Below are 15,054 nucleotides of genomic sequence, written 5' to 3'. Positions count from 1 at the left end.
TTGTCATGGGATTTCTATGAAACACAGCAGAATTTAGGTAAGAAATCAGTGGGTACCTTTAAAGAAAGTTTAACATGAAAGAGTTCAAATATCAATTCTCCATCGTCTGATTTTACTCATTCTCAAAACAAACAAACAGAAGCCCACCCCTGTCCAAAATTCTGTAACATTTTATTTCCCTACACCTTAAAAGCTTCTTCTTCTATGGTGTTGTTTTTCACATCTCCTTATACTGGACAAAGTTTGTATTCGTATTTGCCATGTAGCCCTTAAAAAACACCTATTACAAAGGCTGGGGTACTCTACTAGAAACTGCAGATACTAATGCTGTTTCTAGGGGATGCTCTTTGGGAGTCAGTTGCAGTATGGGCACTGGTGTATACAGATATTACAAAGAAAGAGGCGTGGTTTACTGCGATTCTTGTGTTCTGCAGATTCTCACAGCTCTCCTTTCCTGCTGAATTCTTATGATTAAGTTTTTTCCACATTTGTGGTGGATGAAGTTTTGTGTGCTTGACCTCTGGTTGTCCTACAGTCTAGGAAATAGGTGGAATACTTGCCTCTGCAAAGACTGTATAGTTGCAGGCGGAATGTGTGTCACTGTCGGTGTCTTTTGCCATAGGGACCACACATTTTCTGCTACTTGTAGCAATCTCTCTGCTCACTTCTGCCAGGGTGGCTGGATACCCTTTCACCTGAAACTGTGCCACTTCTCCACGAGTGATTAAGGGACTGGATCTCAGTCCTAGGTTTTTGTATAGCTATTGTTGCTGATTTGGTTCAGATCAGAATACAAGTAAATAGTGAGCCACATTTGTCCTGTGTTAAATAGCTCCACAGAAATGGCACAGGAGTTTAATTTGGATGAATATGCTGAAACATAGTATATATGAGGACATATACTCTCTGCATTCCACTTACTTATGTTCAATGTATATTATTTATTTTGTACCCTTATCAGTCCATGCAAGAGAACGGGTTTCTGTAAAGCACTTTGTCTTCCCTTTTCCCTGGCTTCACTGAAGGCAGAGACATGCTTGAGGCACCCGCACTCTTTTATGCATATCGACTGCTGTTCATCAATCAGAGAGCCACAGTCAGCTCATCAAGGCACTTTGCAACCTTTGTAATGTGCAGTTGCTGGTGATTTTTTCCCCTTCCACCATGTAATTGCTCAGTCCCTACTTTATCATAGATTTAATAAGATATTTTTCTCCACCATTCAAGTGGTCTTGCTAAAGTACAATAATAGCGATTATATAAAGGAAGGTTATGAACTGAAAAAATGTACAAAGCCTTATTTTGAAATGAGGTAATATTAACAACACAAATGACATGAAACTTGGAATTTGACCATGATAAAACTGATTAAAGAAGACCAATTTTTTGGAAGACCAGGATATTTTTTGAAAAACATAGAAGTGTTGAAAGGATTGGGAGTATCACAACAATGCTGATTTGGAACAGGCAGAGGAATCAGATTGTTTTGTTCTCACACTTGAGTAAATCAAGAGTGATTCCATTTGAGCAAATATAATTCTGCCAATAGAAAAACAAATGTTAATAGGAGGAGAACCAATCTAGAGAATCTTATCCTTTGGAAAGCTCTCTGCAGAAGTCAAGTCTGACATTTTCTATTTTCTATGTTGAAAAAAGCAAAACAAATATGCCTCCTGTTGGTTTATTTTTGTGCCCTCAACAACACAGGAAAGCATGTGGCACACCAAATGTCATTTTAGTATGAATTACATATATGCATACACTCTGCTGGTACAGAAATCATAGCACTTTGCAGGGCATCCTGCTGCCTCTTACTCCTCTGGTTTGACAGACTAGATTTCAGAAGAAATAGTCATCAGAAAAAAGGGAGCCTGCAAAACCATGAGATTTTATCAGTACCTGGCTTCTCTTAACTAAACTCTCAATAGGCAGAACATAAACAACAAGCTGTATCTTTCAAGAACCATTTGATATGACTGAGTTTACGCTTCGTGCACCAGCAGCAGTCTGCCTTTGAAATAGACCATGACAGTAGCCTGATTTTATCAGGTCTACTTGTGTAACTTTTATGTTTCTGTGAGTTTTAGAGGGCATAGGGACATATGACTTTCTGAATCACATTAGGATATTGACTGATCAAGTCAGATATCTTGCTTCCTACAGTGGCCATGACCTAATACTTCACAGTTGCAAATAGCAGCTATTCAGATGTGGCCAACTTAAAGACAGTGTGATGGGTTGACCCTGGCTGAACGCCAGGTGCCCACCAAAGCTGTTCTATCACTCCCCCATCCTCAGCTGGACAGGGGAGAGAAAAATATAACAAAAACTTGCGGGTCGAGATAAGGACAGGAGAGATCATTCACTAATTACCGTCACGGGCAAAACAGGCTCAGCTTAGGGAAAATTAGCTCAATTTATTACAAATCAGCCAGAGTAAGGTAATGAGAAATAAAACGAAATCTCAGAACACCTTCCCACCACCCCTCCCTTCTTCCCGGGCACAACTTCACTCCCGGATTTCTCCACCAAGCCCCCCCAGCGGCACAAGGGGGACAGGGATGGGGTTTATGGTCATCACACGTTATTTTCTGCCGCTTCACCTCCTCAGGGTGAGGGCTGATCACACTCTTCCCCCGCTCCAGCGTGGGGTCCCACCCATGGGGTCAGTCCTCCACGAACTTCTCCAACGTGGGCCATTCCCACGGGCTGCAGCTCTTCACGAACTGCTCCAGCATGGGTCCTTTCCATGGTGTGCAGTCCTTCAGGAGCACACTGCTCCAGCGCGGGTCCCCCACGGGGTCACAAGTCCTGCCAGAAAACCTGCTCCATGGGCTCCTCTCTCCGCAGATCCGCAGGTCCTGCCAGGAACCTGGTCCAGCGCGGGGTTCCCACGGGGTCACAGCCTCCATTGGGAACCCACCTGCTCCGGCGTGGGGTCCTCCCCGGGCTGCAGGTGGAGATCTGCTCCACCGTGGAGCTCCCTGGACTGCAGGGGACAGCCTGCCTCACCAGGGTCTTCACCACGGGCTGCAGGGGAATCTTCGCTCCGGCGCCTGGAGCATCTCCTCCCCCTCCTTCTTCACTGACCTTGGTGTCCGCAGGCTTGTTTCTCTTACATGTTCTCACTCCTCTCTCCAGCGGCTGTTTCTCACTCTCCCAACTTTTTTTTCCTTCTTAAAAATGTTATCACAGAGGCGTTACCACTATCACTGATTGGTTCGGCCTTGGCCGGTGGCGGGTCCGTCTTAGAGCTGGCTGGTATGGGCTCACTCTCTCTCGAACACAGGGGAAGCTTCCAGCAGCTTCTTACAGAAGCCACCCCTGTAACCACCCCCCGCTACCAAAACCTTGCTACATAAAACCATTACAGACAGAAAGTAACTTCTGCCTGCTCCTGTCACAGCTTCAAGAATTTAAACAAAACATCCATATTCATTGATTATTAGTTAACATTGTCTTAAAAACATAGCTCCAAATATTTCCTGAATTTATATACTTCTGTTATTTCAAAAAAAAAAAAAAAAAAAGAAAAGCCTCTTTTTATAAAAGCAAAGAGGCATCTATTGTCTTTGAATTGTAGACTAGAAAAACATAAGGCCTCTTCTCCTCCTCCCTTCCATACGCAAGATAATGAGATATTAAATGAGTGTATCTCAAAAATGAGAGAAGGGGAAACTGCAGCCTGCTCTGCAAACACTACTGATGGAACTATTTCTGGTACTAAATTTTATTCAGTTGTAAATCTGTGTTGGCTTGAGCCCTCAGCCATCAGCTATGGATTTAATCAATGTTTGGAGCTGGATGAATAATTCAATTTGATCTATTCTCTTTCAGCTTGTGAAATCCATCTTCAGGTTTCAGCTCCCTCATGTATTTACCTACATACTCCCTGAATCTTTTCAAAGCTGTGCGTGTCTTCCTTCAGGATGATGGTTCCAACAACATGAACAGGTTTTCAGTTCTGCAAAGGATTCTGCTTAAACAGAAACGAATCAAAAAGGCTGTGCAAGGGCAAACCTGCAAAATTCAGCCCTGATGTTTCAGTCTCTGGGTTAAACAGATACTTGAGTGACATTCTAACAAGGGTGAAGTGAATGACACAGTTCCCATGGACTTGGAAAAGACCGTGGTTTCAGATTAGGTCCCAATTCCTGCATGTGAGAATGTAAAATTCAGACTTGCGAATGCAGTTTTGAAATACGTTTTCCATGTTCAGCTCTATGAAATGTCTCTTGTCCATTTAAAGAAAGAGAATGCAAGGAAGAGTGCTGTTGTTGCATTGTAAATATTTGTATGAATTCTTATTCAAACTCTTTTATATCGGTTTTATGCAAAAGCTTCAGGTTGGTCTGGTCAAAATACAATTTCCTTACATTAAAGAGGTCAGAGTAAGTTTTCTGTTTTGGATGACCTGGAGTAAAACAGTAACAGATGATTCGTTCCCCCTTACTAAAAACATGACTTGACTGCTTCTATGCAATAGAAACTTGGTGGAAAATACTGTGATTTAGTGGTGGGGATGGTCATTTACTTGCAAGTTTAGAATATCTTTGCTGGAGCAGCTGTTCTATAGCAGTCCTGTCTCTGTACTAAATTGCCATCCTGCATTTGACTGTCTTAGTATTTTGGGCTTACTTTTTCTGGTTCTGTTAGATATCCATTGCATTGTGGGTTCAAGTTAATGTGCCTCATGTCTTTCATTCCCCATTAGACATCAGTAAAAACCAAGGAGCAATATTAAATAAAACCTATTTCTAAAAGCTGAGTAATGGGGTTTTTTTTCTGTTTCTATGTACCTTCCATCCAGATTCCACTCTTTCCAGTGAACACATTTAGCTACTGACATCAAGAAAACAAAATTCTATGTTTTAAAAACAATCAAAGTGTGACAGTAAATGGCTTTATGATGAAATAGGTGTAATGTGGCTATATTGTGGGCAGCAGATTGATGTTCTTAATTGTTCATTTTCATGCTTTTAGGTGCTTGGATTTTAAATGTAATGTAATAGGTACCATTTTATCACATTGTTACATTTAGTGCCTCTAAGTGGATTTAGGAATATGTATGATGATTTGGGGTTTTTTTTTGGTAATCTGGCAACATTTGGATGAAATGCAGAAACATGTAAAATGACAGGCTGGTGAGAAGGAAGGTCAGATAGTTGTAATTTCCACATCAGGGGGAAGGTGTAGCCTAAAAGAAGTTGGAGACCAGTTTTTTTTCCTGCTACTTGTGTTGTGATGAGCTGCTGCAACATTGTAAATAATATTTATTTCTGTTGCAAAAGTTAGTGGTTGAGGCTAAGGCTGGAACTGGGTTAACTGCTCCTATCCTGAAAATAGGTGGTGGCAAGAAAATCTGAGTTGAGTTTGGTTACTTTTATTGCCCCCTCAACATATTCCTCAACCCTCCCTGGGACAATTGCAGCCATCTCAGTTTATAAATGCTCTGGGTTAGACAAAAGGCAGACAAGCTTCTGCAGTTTTCCTGCCCTGCCTTCAGCTTGCTTTTCCAAGTTGCTGCAGTCCATGTAGTAGAGATGGAGTCCACTCTTGTATTCATCCCTGCCTGTATTTCTTCCTTCCCATCCAGACTGATTGTTGCTGGCCTTGAAATGTATGTTTATATGGCACAGGAGTAGGAGTACACTGCTGTATCCTTATAAGACCTTTTCTTGACTGTGAAACTAACATGACAGGAGGAAGCAGGAACAGGATCTATTTTTGGTATGACTCTTCCCTCACCTGGTGAACTGGAGAAGAGTAAATTCTGTTCTTCCTCAGGCATACCAATTAGCAGCAGCTCTGTCTCATTGTAGAAGGAAATCTATGCTTTCAACAATTTATATACAAAACCCAAATATCCGTAAGAGCCCAGTTGTCTATAAATCCATGGAAGAACAATATGGTTCACAGCAACTTTGAAGTAACTTGTCCTTTTGAGTAGTTTGGGTACAGATTTAAGCAGATTCACTATACTTTGTGCAGAAATGACTGGAAATATTTCTGTTTACTCCTTTTGCCTTTTGGGCAAAGATTATAGTATGTTTCAGATTATGATCTGAAAACATCTAATGCCCTCTGTTTAAGTGCAATGGAGAACATTTTGATTTTCATGGATACTGAATGCCAGTATGGATTTAGCAGCTCAGTTCTTATTTATCTTTCAGACCATTAAACCTGACATATGTACTCCATGGGAAATAGAAATAATTTTGTTCCTCATGGTTATGAAATCATTAGAAAGGCTGAGGTACATCTGTAATGGCTGTCCATTAATATAATCATTATATTTAATAATAAGCAACTTGCAGGCTTGGATTCTCTAAATGCTGTTACTGAGAGAGCCACTACTCTTGGTCTTTCCAAAGGACGATGGAGCTTTTGCCTTTCTTCAGATGAAGGCAGTCAGAGATGGTCACAGCGCCCACACCATCTCACCATCTGGAATACATTGCCCAGCAGCACCAAAAGTTAAATGTAACTATTAGACCAGCTCTTAGTTCAATCCATTTATATGTTGGTGTTTCTTGGGTAAGATTTCTCACCTCTCTATGATACCAGTGTAGATTTGAGCCTTATGGCAGAAATGCTGAGTGGGTGGTGGGGATGTGAGCAACTTATGAAGCCAGTCTTCCTCCAGAGATGCTACCCGATGGCAGTCAGACTCATCAAAAAGGCTCATTATAATTTCCTAATGTCACATTCCCATCATCAAGCAAAACAGCTTAATCTAATGCGAACAACGTGCAAGATGTTTGAGTGTCTGGTGTCACCTATTTGAAATACAAATATTTCAATATTAACTTATGGGATATTGTTTTTCTAACATGCAGCCCTGTGTTTTTCTAAGACACAGCAGCTATCCATCTGCCTCAAGTATACAAAAGCACCCATATTTTCTAAAACTCAAGCGTGCTCTTTTATAATTGAAAAAAATTCCTAGTCGTTTTCTGAAAAGTGACAGTAAATAACTCCATTTTCATGCTAGGGATATTGAGTTATGCTGTCTCTTTCCAGTGATACAGTCTCACAGCCTTCAGATTAATCCTGTCTCTACAGACCTGTTGGACACAGCAAGTTACTGCAGATCTAGCTGCAGACAGCATCCATCTGATTCTGTTCATCCAGGAGGAACAGAATCCAGCTCTTAAAATCCGTGCTTGGCTGGGCTGAAGTTGGCAGTTTGCAAGCATGTATGAAGAGATCAGATGCTTAAGGAAAGGCTGTTTCTGTATTCTTTAGAGGAGCATGATCTTATAAGAAAAAATGAATGCAGTAAATAGCTGAAAGCTGCTGTGCCAGACTAAAAGAGGACAGAATGCGATTGTTGGTGTCCCAATTTTCTCCCTTTTCATGCTCCATTCTCTCCTCCAAATTGGCAGCTGTTTTCATGAACACTCATTCCTTCCCCTAACTGTTGGCTGAGAGGCCATTTCTAAGACTGATGCAATATCATTCAAGATGAGAGTGCTTTTCTTAGATACAAAAGTTGTTGTCATACTCCTATCCTTTCCCCTAAAACCCAAATACATCTGATGCCACACTATCCCCTTTAAAATGGCCATAACAGTTCATCTTTCCTTCCCAGACCTTTATATGGCCATAGCATAAAGGTTATTTTAACACCAACTTTGTGACTGCCTATACAGTTACCTCACAGTTATGTAGATTTTCCATGGAGACATGGGGCATCTTATTTGTGGGTGGAACAACAGCTTAGCAAGGTGAGTAAGACTGTGTTAAAACTGAAACTATGTTAATTGCATAGTCTACCTTATTACCTTAGGCTTCAACCTTCTCTGAGTTATCTGTTGTTTGCTTTTTTCCTTGTGAAATAATGCATCTGTACTTTCCTTCGTTTTTCACTTAATTATGAAGTATTAGTAGAACCTTTTCTTGGTTGCTTTTTTTTATAATCATAGCTTTTAAAACTCATTTTGCTTCTTAACCTTTCTGACTCTGTTATTGAATTCTTGTGCTATTTCTTCATACTCATTCTTAGTCCTGTGGTCTTTTCACGCTTTCTTATGTAAGTCCTCATCTTAAATATTAGTAAAGAGAGATTTTAGTAAGAATTTCTACCAATTATTTAATTTATTTTATAACTTTTAGAACAGCTACATAATTCTGGATATTCTTCTACATAAAAAGTAGTCACAGAAAAGCCTAAATTCATTTTGATCTTGTAAATTCTTCTCACACTGAGTGAAAAGGATTTTCTCTTCAGTTTTGAGTTCATCACCTTTTACTTTCACTGCAGCTGTGGTTGTGTGTCAGTGTAGTATGATGTTCCTATTGTGTAACAATACTTTCCATGCCAACATGTGTACATAGTTGTCTATGCCTTTAAAAAGATAAAGGTGCATCTAAAATCTACAATCCAGTTCCTATGGATCTGTTTCCCATTTCTTAGATGAAAACAAAATCATCAGCTCAAATAGTTTAATTATCAATGGTGCCACTAGTACGGTTATGACTGTGATGCTGTTTAAAGTACATACATTCAAACTTCTACCTTCCAACAGTATCAGTAAATCAGCATTTTGCAGGCATTACATGACTTTGTGTAATTCAGGGACTGAAGTATAGAGCAGAAGCAGTTTTATCCCTAATTATCCCAGCTCTGGCACACTCAGGGTACCTTATTTTGCCCAAGTATTTGTATCTGCAGAATAGAATAAGAGTCAATATTACCTCAGTAAAATGATATGAGTTTGAATAAAGAGGCATTTTGGAACCTGTAAAGAATACAGATGATTGATTAGATAGGATTCATATGTCTTTGAAAGGAGAAGAATTTTTATTTAGAAAAATAGTTTATATTTCTAACTCCTAAGAGTTGTATGTAGGAATTTTCCAAAGTGCTGTTTTGCCATTGATTTTGAAAGGAATAGAATTAATTTTATAAGATTTTATAAGAAAAATGCTTACTTAGAATATTTTGCTAATGACATAACAATGTCACTCTCAGTTGTCCACTTTTTCTTTATCCCTATAAATAGCATATCTGGTATGAATATATAAAATATTACACTTTTAGGAAAGTTACGTCTTCACAAGGCAAGAGAGTTGATGTCTTTATCTAAATAAGGAAAACATTTGGTGCTTAAACAAAGACAGCCACAGATTCAGTCAAAAAGTGCACCACTGGTTTATTTACCCAAGCTTATTTAGGGCTTGCTTGCTGAAATGCTAAATTTGCCTCTACATTTTATGGATTAGCAGGTTTACAGCCTACCTACAGGACTATTTTCAGGCATTGTGTCTGACGTGAGAACTGATAGCTAGAAGATAAGATGTAGCAAACAATGGCTTACTAAAAGCTGATTCACTGTAAGGCAGCCTGTGAGCACTCCTCACTGTTTCAGGACAAAGTCAGACAGTTTATCTAAACCCAACTCCAACAATTCCTGAAACTCATCTGTTTGACTTTGTGTTGAAGCAGGAGAAGGACATACCTTCAGGTGCAAGTCAGAGAGGCTTTAGGAAGATGTTGAGGACTGATTATTGTTGGGTTTTTTTCCTCTGGAATGGACTAAGAGTGCTCATGGGATGACACTTTGAGTGAGCAACTTTGCCATATGCTTGGGTGCAGAGCCCACAGGAGCTCACAGCCTGCATGGGGCAACCACCCTGTGCCTCGGGGTGCCCCACCTCGAGCAACCTTTGTCCCTCTGCACTGCCTTTGGAGTTGGCCCATTTTCTCAGATACTGGGAATTGAGGCCAGTTACTCCAGATGAGGAAGTAAGTGGATGTCTTTAGCCTAGCATTTATAGTAACTGGCCAGTGTTAATTGTCTTGTGATGTGAAAAGGGACAAGCAAGTGTTTCCTGCTCCTCTTTTTTGGTAGGTTTCCATGCCTTAGGTGTGAGACAAGCATCTGAACTTTGTTGAGCTTTGTAAACAGGAAAGTTTTTTGTTACCTTCTTCAGAGAAGGGCAATTTGAGTAATTTGTTTTATTTGTTACAAAATGTCAACAGGTTTATGTCTGATGGTAGAAGACAAAAAAGGCATTTGAAAATTTGTTTTCTTGTGTTGTCTTCTATCAGCTAGTACAGCACAGTAAAACTTTCTCTGATACATTAGGCAAAATGCTTCTGGGGTCTATTCCAAGGTTAGGCATATATTGCTACTGTGCTCAGAAGCATAGATTACTGTGCATACACATTGCATGTGAGTGAGAGATGCTTGTGGTACACCAGGCAAAATTGACTGTATTTTCATGTTCTAAAATTCCATAAAAAAGAGAAACTTGGAATTGATTCATTGAGTTTTTGATGGAAAAGGGGAAAGAGGTAAAGCAATTTTGAGGGTTTAAGAGTATACTTGAGCTCTATTGAAATGAATAATTTGGGGGTTTGGGGGAATATATTCACAACTGCAAATTGCAATCAACACAGGAAAAAACTACATATAAATGGACAAAATACGGAATTAAGCAAAATAATATGCCCAAACCATTTCATAAAGCAGATAAACTTATGGAACTAATTATTGCTTTTTTTAAAAAAATCTAAAATTGCCCTATCTGACATTAAGATCTTCTGGGCCATCTAATATAAGTTTATTCTACAACAGACACTAAAGAGATCCTGAAAAACCTTTTTTTGGGGACAGGGTTAGAGAGAAAAGGGTAGGGGAAGGAAAGGAAGGAAACAGACAGTAAGGACAAAATGGAAATTAATCTAAGGTTTACTAGCTGTAGTATTTTTTCAGTTTCTAGAAAATTCAAATGACTACAATTGAAGACTGGGAGAGATATGATATCAGAGTCATGGCTGCATAATCTTGGACTACAAATGAGATTTGCATTATTTTATCAAAGAAAAGATAATTTGATCTGCCCTAATTCTCAGGGGACAACCCAGCAGAGTTCCCATTCCCCTAGGAATTCCAAGAAAACGTGTTAATTAGTCTCTGATTCATAGAGTCTGACTTTTCCCCCACTCTGGATTTACACTTGAAGATCTTCATTAACTGACTCATATTAAGTGAATTCATTTCATACATTCCTAATTATTGTCAGTACCCAAGTGCAAGCACACTAGATTTACAGAGAGTTGTGACCATTGCTCACAGAAACGAGTTACACAACTCACAGAAATGGGAAATGAGAACAGGCAATTTGTGTGCTTGTGTAATAACCAAATGATCAAAAATGGCCTAAATAAAGAGAATGGATCATCTGAAAGTGTTTTCGTAGACATGCACACCAGGAAAATGTTTTTGCCTGTAGAAAAAAAGCCAAGCAATCAAAATAGAATTAGAGCAGAAACACATGCTATATTGAAAATCTCTCTTGATAATTTATGCTTTCAGATTACAGTGTCAGGCTTGCTTTGACCATCTTTGATACTTCTTTTAGTTCCAAGAACTTCTTACTTATTTTTGACCTAAAATTCCTGGGTGTTGGTTTTCTGTGGGATTGATTTTTGTTGGTTCTTAGGTGGCAGCATTTACATGTTTGTTTTCACAGAGACACAGAAAGCTGCAATTGCTTACAGGGTAGCTGAGATCCTGTGCTTAAAATGCACAAAAATAGAAAACATTCTCTAATTTAAAGAACTGCTTGCACTAGTGACTTATTAAAAAAAAAATACATAGCTAAGTCTTGCTGCAAGGCAGATTTTCTTTTAATTTGCATCTGCATCTTCATCATAGCTGTCAGGCTTTTGGTAAGTATAAAGTGTTAAGGTTAATAAAAAATACTACTATGATCTTATTTTATTTGGTCTTTGTCAACTACAACTCATATTTCCAGCTCTTCATGCAAACAAAAGACCAAGAAATCAAAGAAAATAATGTGTTCTAAGATATTTGCCTGACTTTAGACATCAGGGCTTTAAGCAAAACATTAACTATTTTAGAGCTCCTGGTGGAAAGGTGTGAAAGTTAGGTATGTGAAACTATTCACATATGTATCACAGGGACTCACATATGGCACATCTCCATATTAAGAGGTTCTTTCTGTGAAAATCTTAAGAAATGACATCATATGACTGGCCATGAGCACTGTAATTGCTTTAGTGCTATCCCATACAGGTCTGTTTCCAGAGTCTGGGCTCAGATTACCAACCTGTGAAACGCATGAGAAAAAGTTCCTTTTTAATTGAATAAGAGTGGGAATGAGTTCTCTGTAACACAGCCTTCAGACATAGTTTTTTCAGATAATTTTCTTTTTGTCTAGAGGAGTTCATCTATTGGCCATAAAAGAATTGGGGTTATAAGTAGTGGATTGGAAATCAAGCGTGCATGAGTGTTTGGCTACAAGCTAAAGTCCCAAGGGTAAAGCCAGACTTTCTTTTAGTGATGATAATATTCCTTTGTTTGTGGATGCATATATTTACAAGTGGATTACAGAATATTTAAGAGCAATAGATAGTTACATTCATTCTCTTAACCCTTCACCATATCTTCAAATATTTAAAATGATATATCAGAAATTAAGAATAAGGTTATATGACTGCCATATCACCACATTACTTTACAAAGTAGACAAAGAATACTATTTTAGGTGACTGTTGTGACAATTACATTTTCACAAATATTATGACTAACAGACCACTTTTTCTGTGTAAGATTCCTATGTGATATGATTTTCTAGAATATGGAATAACTATGCCATATTATTTTTTTAAGGAATTCAATATAAATATAAACAGTATGCCTCAAATTACTGACATCTGAACTTGGCAAATCTCTGTGCATCTGAAGGTAGGGAACTAAATAAATCAGGGTCCTTTTTCAAAATTTATAATTGCGATAGTCATAATATTACAGCCCATGGGTAGCAAGAGTGGATGGGGGAGACATGAAAATTTAGATTTCTAAAAAAAGTTACAGAAAAATAAAATAAAACTCTAAAGATTATGTTATTACTTTCTCCTTTGTCCTAATCAATAACTATTGATACAGTTGAGAAAAGATGCTTAAAAGCCTGTTTTGTGACTGCTACTTAGGAAACCCATAAATTAAAAAAAAATATTGTAGCAACGTAAGTCTTCCTCCTTTAAACAATGGAGCAAATGTTATACTTTGAGGCACACCTGACTCTCTAAAACATACTGGGGATCTTTCAGTGGCAATTAGACTGCATGATGCATATGCATGTTTCATGTGAATGATGCTTAAGAAGGGAAGAATTAATGGGAACACTGATTTTCATCTATTCATTTATACTAAAGAAGCTGTTGTCTTTTTTAAAACCTTCTGGAACATTTGAGATACAATTATTCAATCTTTTAAGGGACCCTGGGTAATTTTGGTTCAGGCTTCTAAGCACTTCCTAACCTGTACAATCAGCTGCCCTTTGTAAAGTACTATGAAAATGTAAAACATGATATAAATGCCATGTATCATAATTAGTAACTTACTAGTTTACTTTTATGTGTACATTGAGTATTTTGGACAGGAAATACAGAGACAGAACATACGTGTGTACTTCGGAAGAGAATATGTTATGATGAAATGACTTGTTCAGAAGACTCCTTAAAGACAGCAATAAAGGAAATGTTTTATCTTAGAACAAAAGCATGGTGACTTCTGAATATTACATCACCAAATGAGGAACCCACAAGCAAGACATAATTTTTACTGTAAGTACCACTACTATAGACAAATACTTAATTTAGTTAAACTTTACAGTTTTTAATCAGTTTCCATAACTTGAGATGGTAGACCAGAATGTAGAATTAGATTAATTGAATAATTTAATGAAATTGGAGAAAATGCCTCAATGACATACATATCCATTCTAAATAAAGGTGTCTTATTTTAGGTAATGGCCTTTCTTTTGAAATGTTGATTTTGTAGTAAGGTCTGTTTAGACAAAACACTTGTGTATGTGTTGAAGATTTACTGTATCTAATGGCATAATTTAGGCAAATTGTATCAGTTACCCGGTATGCTATTACTGAGTGAGAATGCTTATTTGGGAAGTTGGAGATATCCTTAGCTTTGCTTTGATCACAAATATCACTTAAATACTGTGCATATTTATTTACATATAACAATGTGATTATTACTTTGGAGCTTGGAGATTAAGAAACTGTTGAATAGAGTGATCTTTACCCAAAAAATCCCACTTAAAACATGCTTTCACTTAAACACGTTAGTGTCAGTAGTCCGTAATACAGTCAGATATTGGAGGTCCTTGTGGTTTTATTTGGGAATTATCAGCAGATATGTACGTTTTGACTGGAAAATTTTCTCAGGCCCTGACAAAAATCCTAGCCAAAATCTGAGAAAGAAAAATAATGCTCTAGTGCTTAGACTGGATGAAAGAGGAAAATCTGTTTGCAGATCTCTATCAAACTAGGTAGGGACATGCATTGGAGGTTTCTGAATTAGAGATGAGTCTTTTGAGCCACTACAATAGGAGCTGTTCTGGGTTTAGAATATTTCCTTTTTTTGTGTGTATTTTTCGTTCTGTCCCCCCTTCCCCCCCCCTTAGAAAATGTCTGCTTCCTTCCAATGTGATATATGAGTGGTTTTTGTTTGTGAGCAGGAATTTTCTTTCTGCTTGGTTGTCTGTAGTTCTCACTGAGCATAAGAGTAAACATAATCTCAAGTAATTGTGTTGGACTGGGGATAAAAAAACTTATCACCTTCATAATGGAACCTTTAGTGCCATGTAACAGAACTGTATTCTTTGATGCAGTTCTGTTTGCAGAGTTACGTGTCTCCTTTGGATTACTGTCTACTTTTCAAGATTTGTGAAAGTGAACTAGAATTTGTCTTCCTTTTAAATGCATAATTATGCTGCAATGATGCCTTCCAAAATACTTAACACTTTTTATTGAAGGATGACTTTTCCTTGAATTAATTGAAACCTTTATCTTATACTCCTTTTAATGCTTTAAGGTGTGTACCATGGATGTGGATGTTCAGGCTGGAATTACTGATTAAAAAGTGCAGCCTATGGTGATTTCTCCTTGTTTTACTTTCTTTACTTCTGTGCTCTTTCAGACTGTGAGTGATTACATACTTTTCTCTAGAAGTAGTTTTACATTGCTTTCTGAAGCTACGTCAGAGGCTTTAGATAGCC

At 38.1% G+C, this 15,054-nt stretch overlaps 1 protein-coding gene across 2 annotated transcripts in view; it reads left to right on the top strand.

Moving 5' to 3' along the window:
- KCNK2 (potassium two pore domain channel subfamily K member 2) overlaps positions 1-15,054 on the top strand; it is a 129,424-nt gene that overhangs the window by 7,365 nt on the left and 107,005 nt on the right. The window contains exon 2 of one of the 2 annotated variants that reach the window (XM_075042645.1): positions 13,420-13,603. The exons of the other annotated variant lie outside the window; for it this stretch is intronic. Within the exon in view, the coding sequence (XP_074898746.1) occupies positions 13,570-13,603 (34 nt within the window). The 5' untranslated portion in view covers positions 13,420-13,569. The remainder of the gene's footprint in view (positions 1-13,419; positions 13,604-15,054) is intronic. 2 annotated transcript variants of the gene reach the window in all.

The sequence above is a fragment of the Buteo buteo genome, chromosome 12 (genome assembly GCF_964188355.1).
Source record: "Buteo buteo chromosome 12, bButBut1.hap1.1, whole genome shotgun sequence".
In the NCBI taxonomy this organism is placed as follows: domain Eukaryota; kingdom Metazoa; phylum Chordata; class Aves; order Accipitriformes; family Accipitridae; genus Buteo; species Buteo buteo.
The sequence above is the reverse complement of the archived record's forward strand: the minus strand, read 5'-3'. Positions and strand labels throughout refer to the sequence as shown.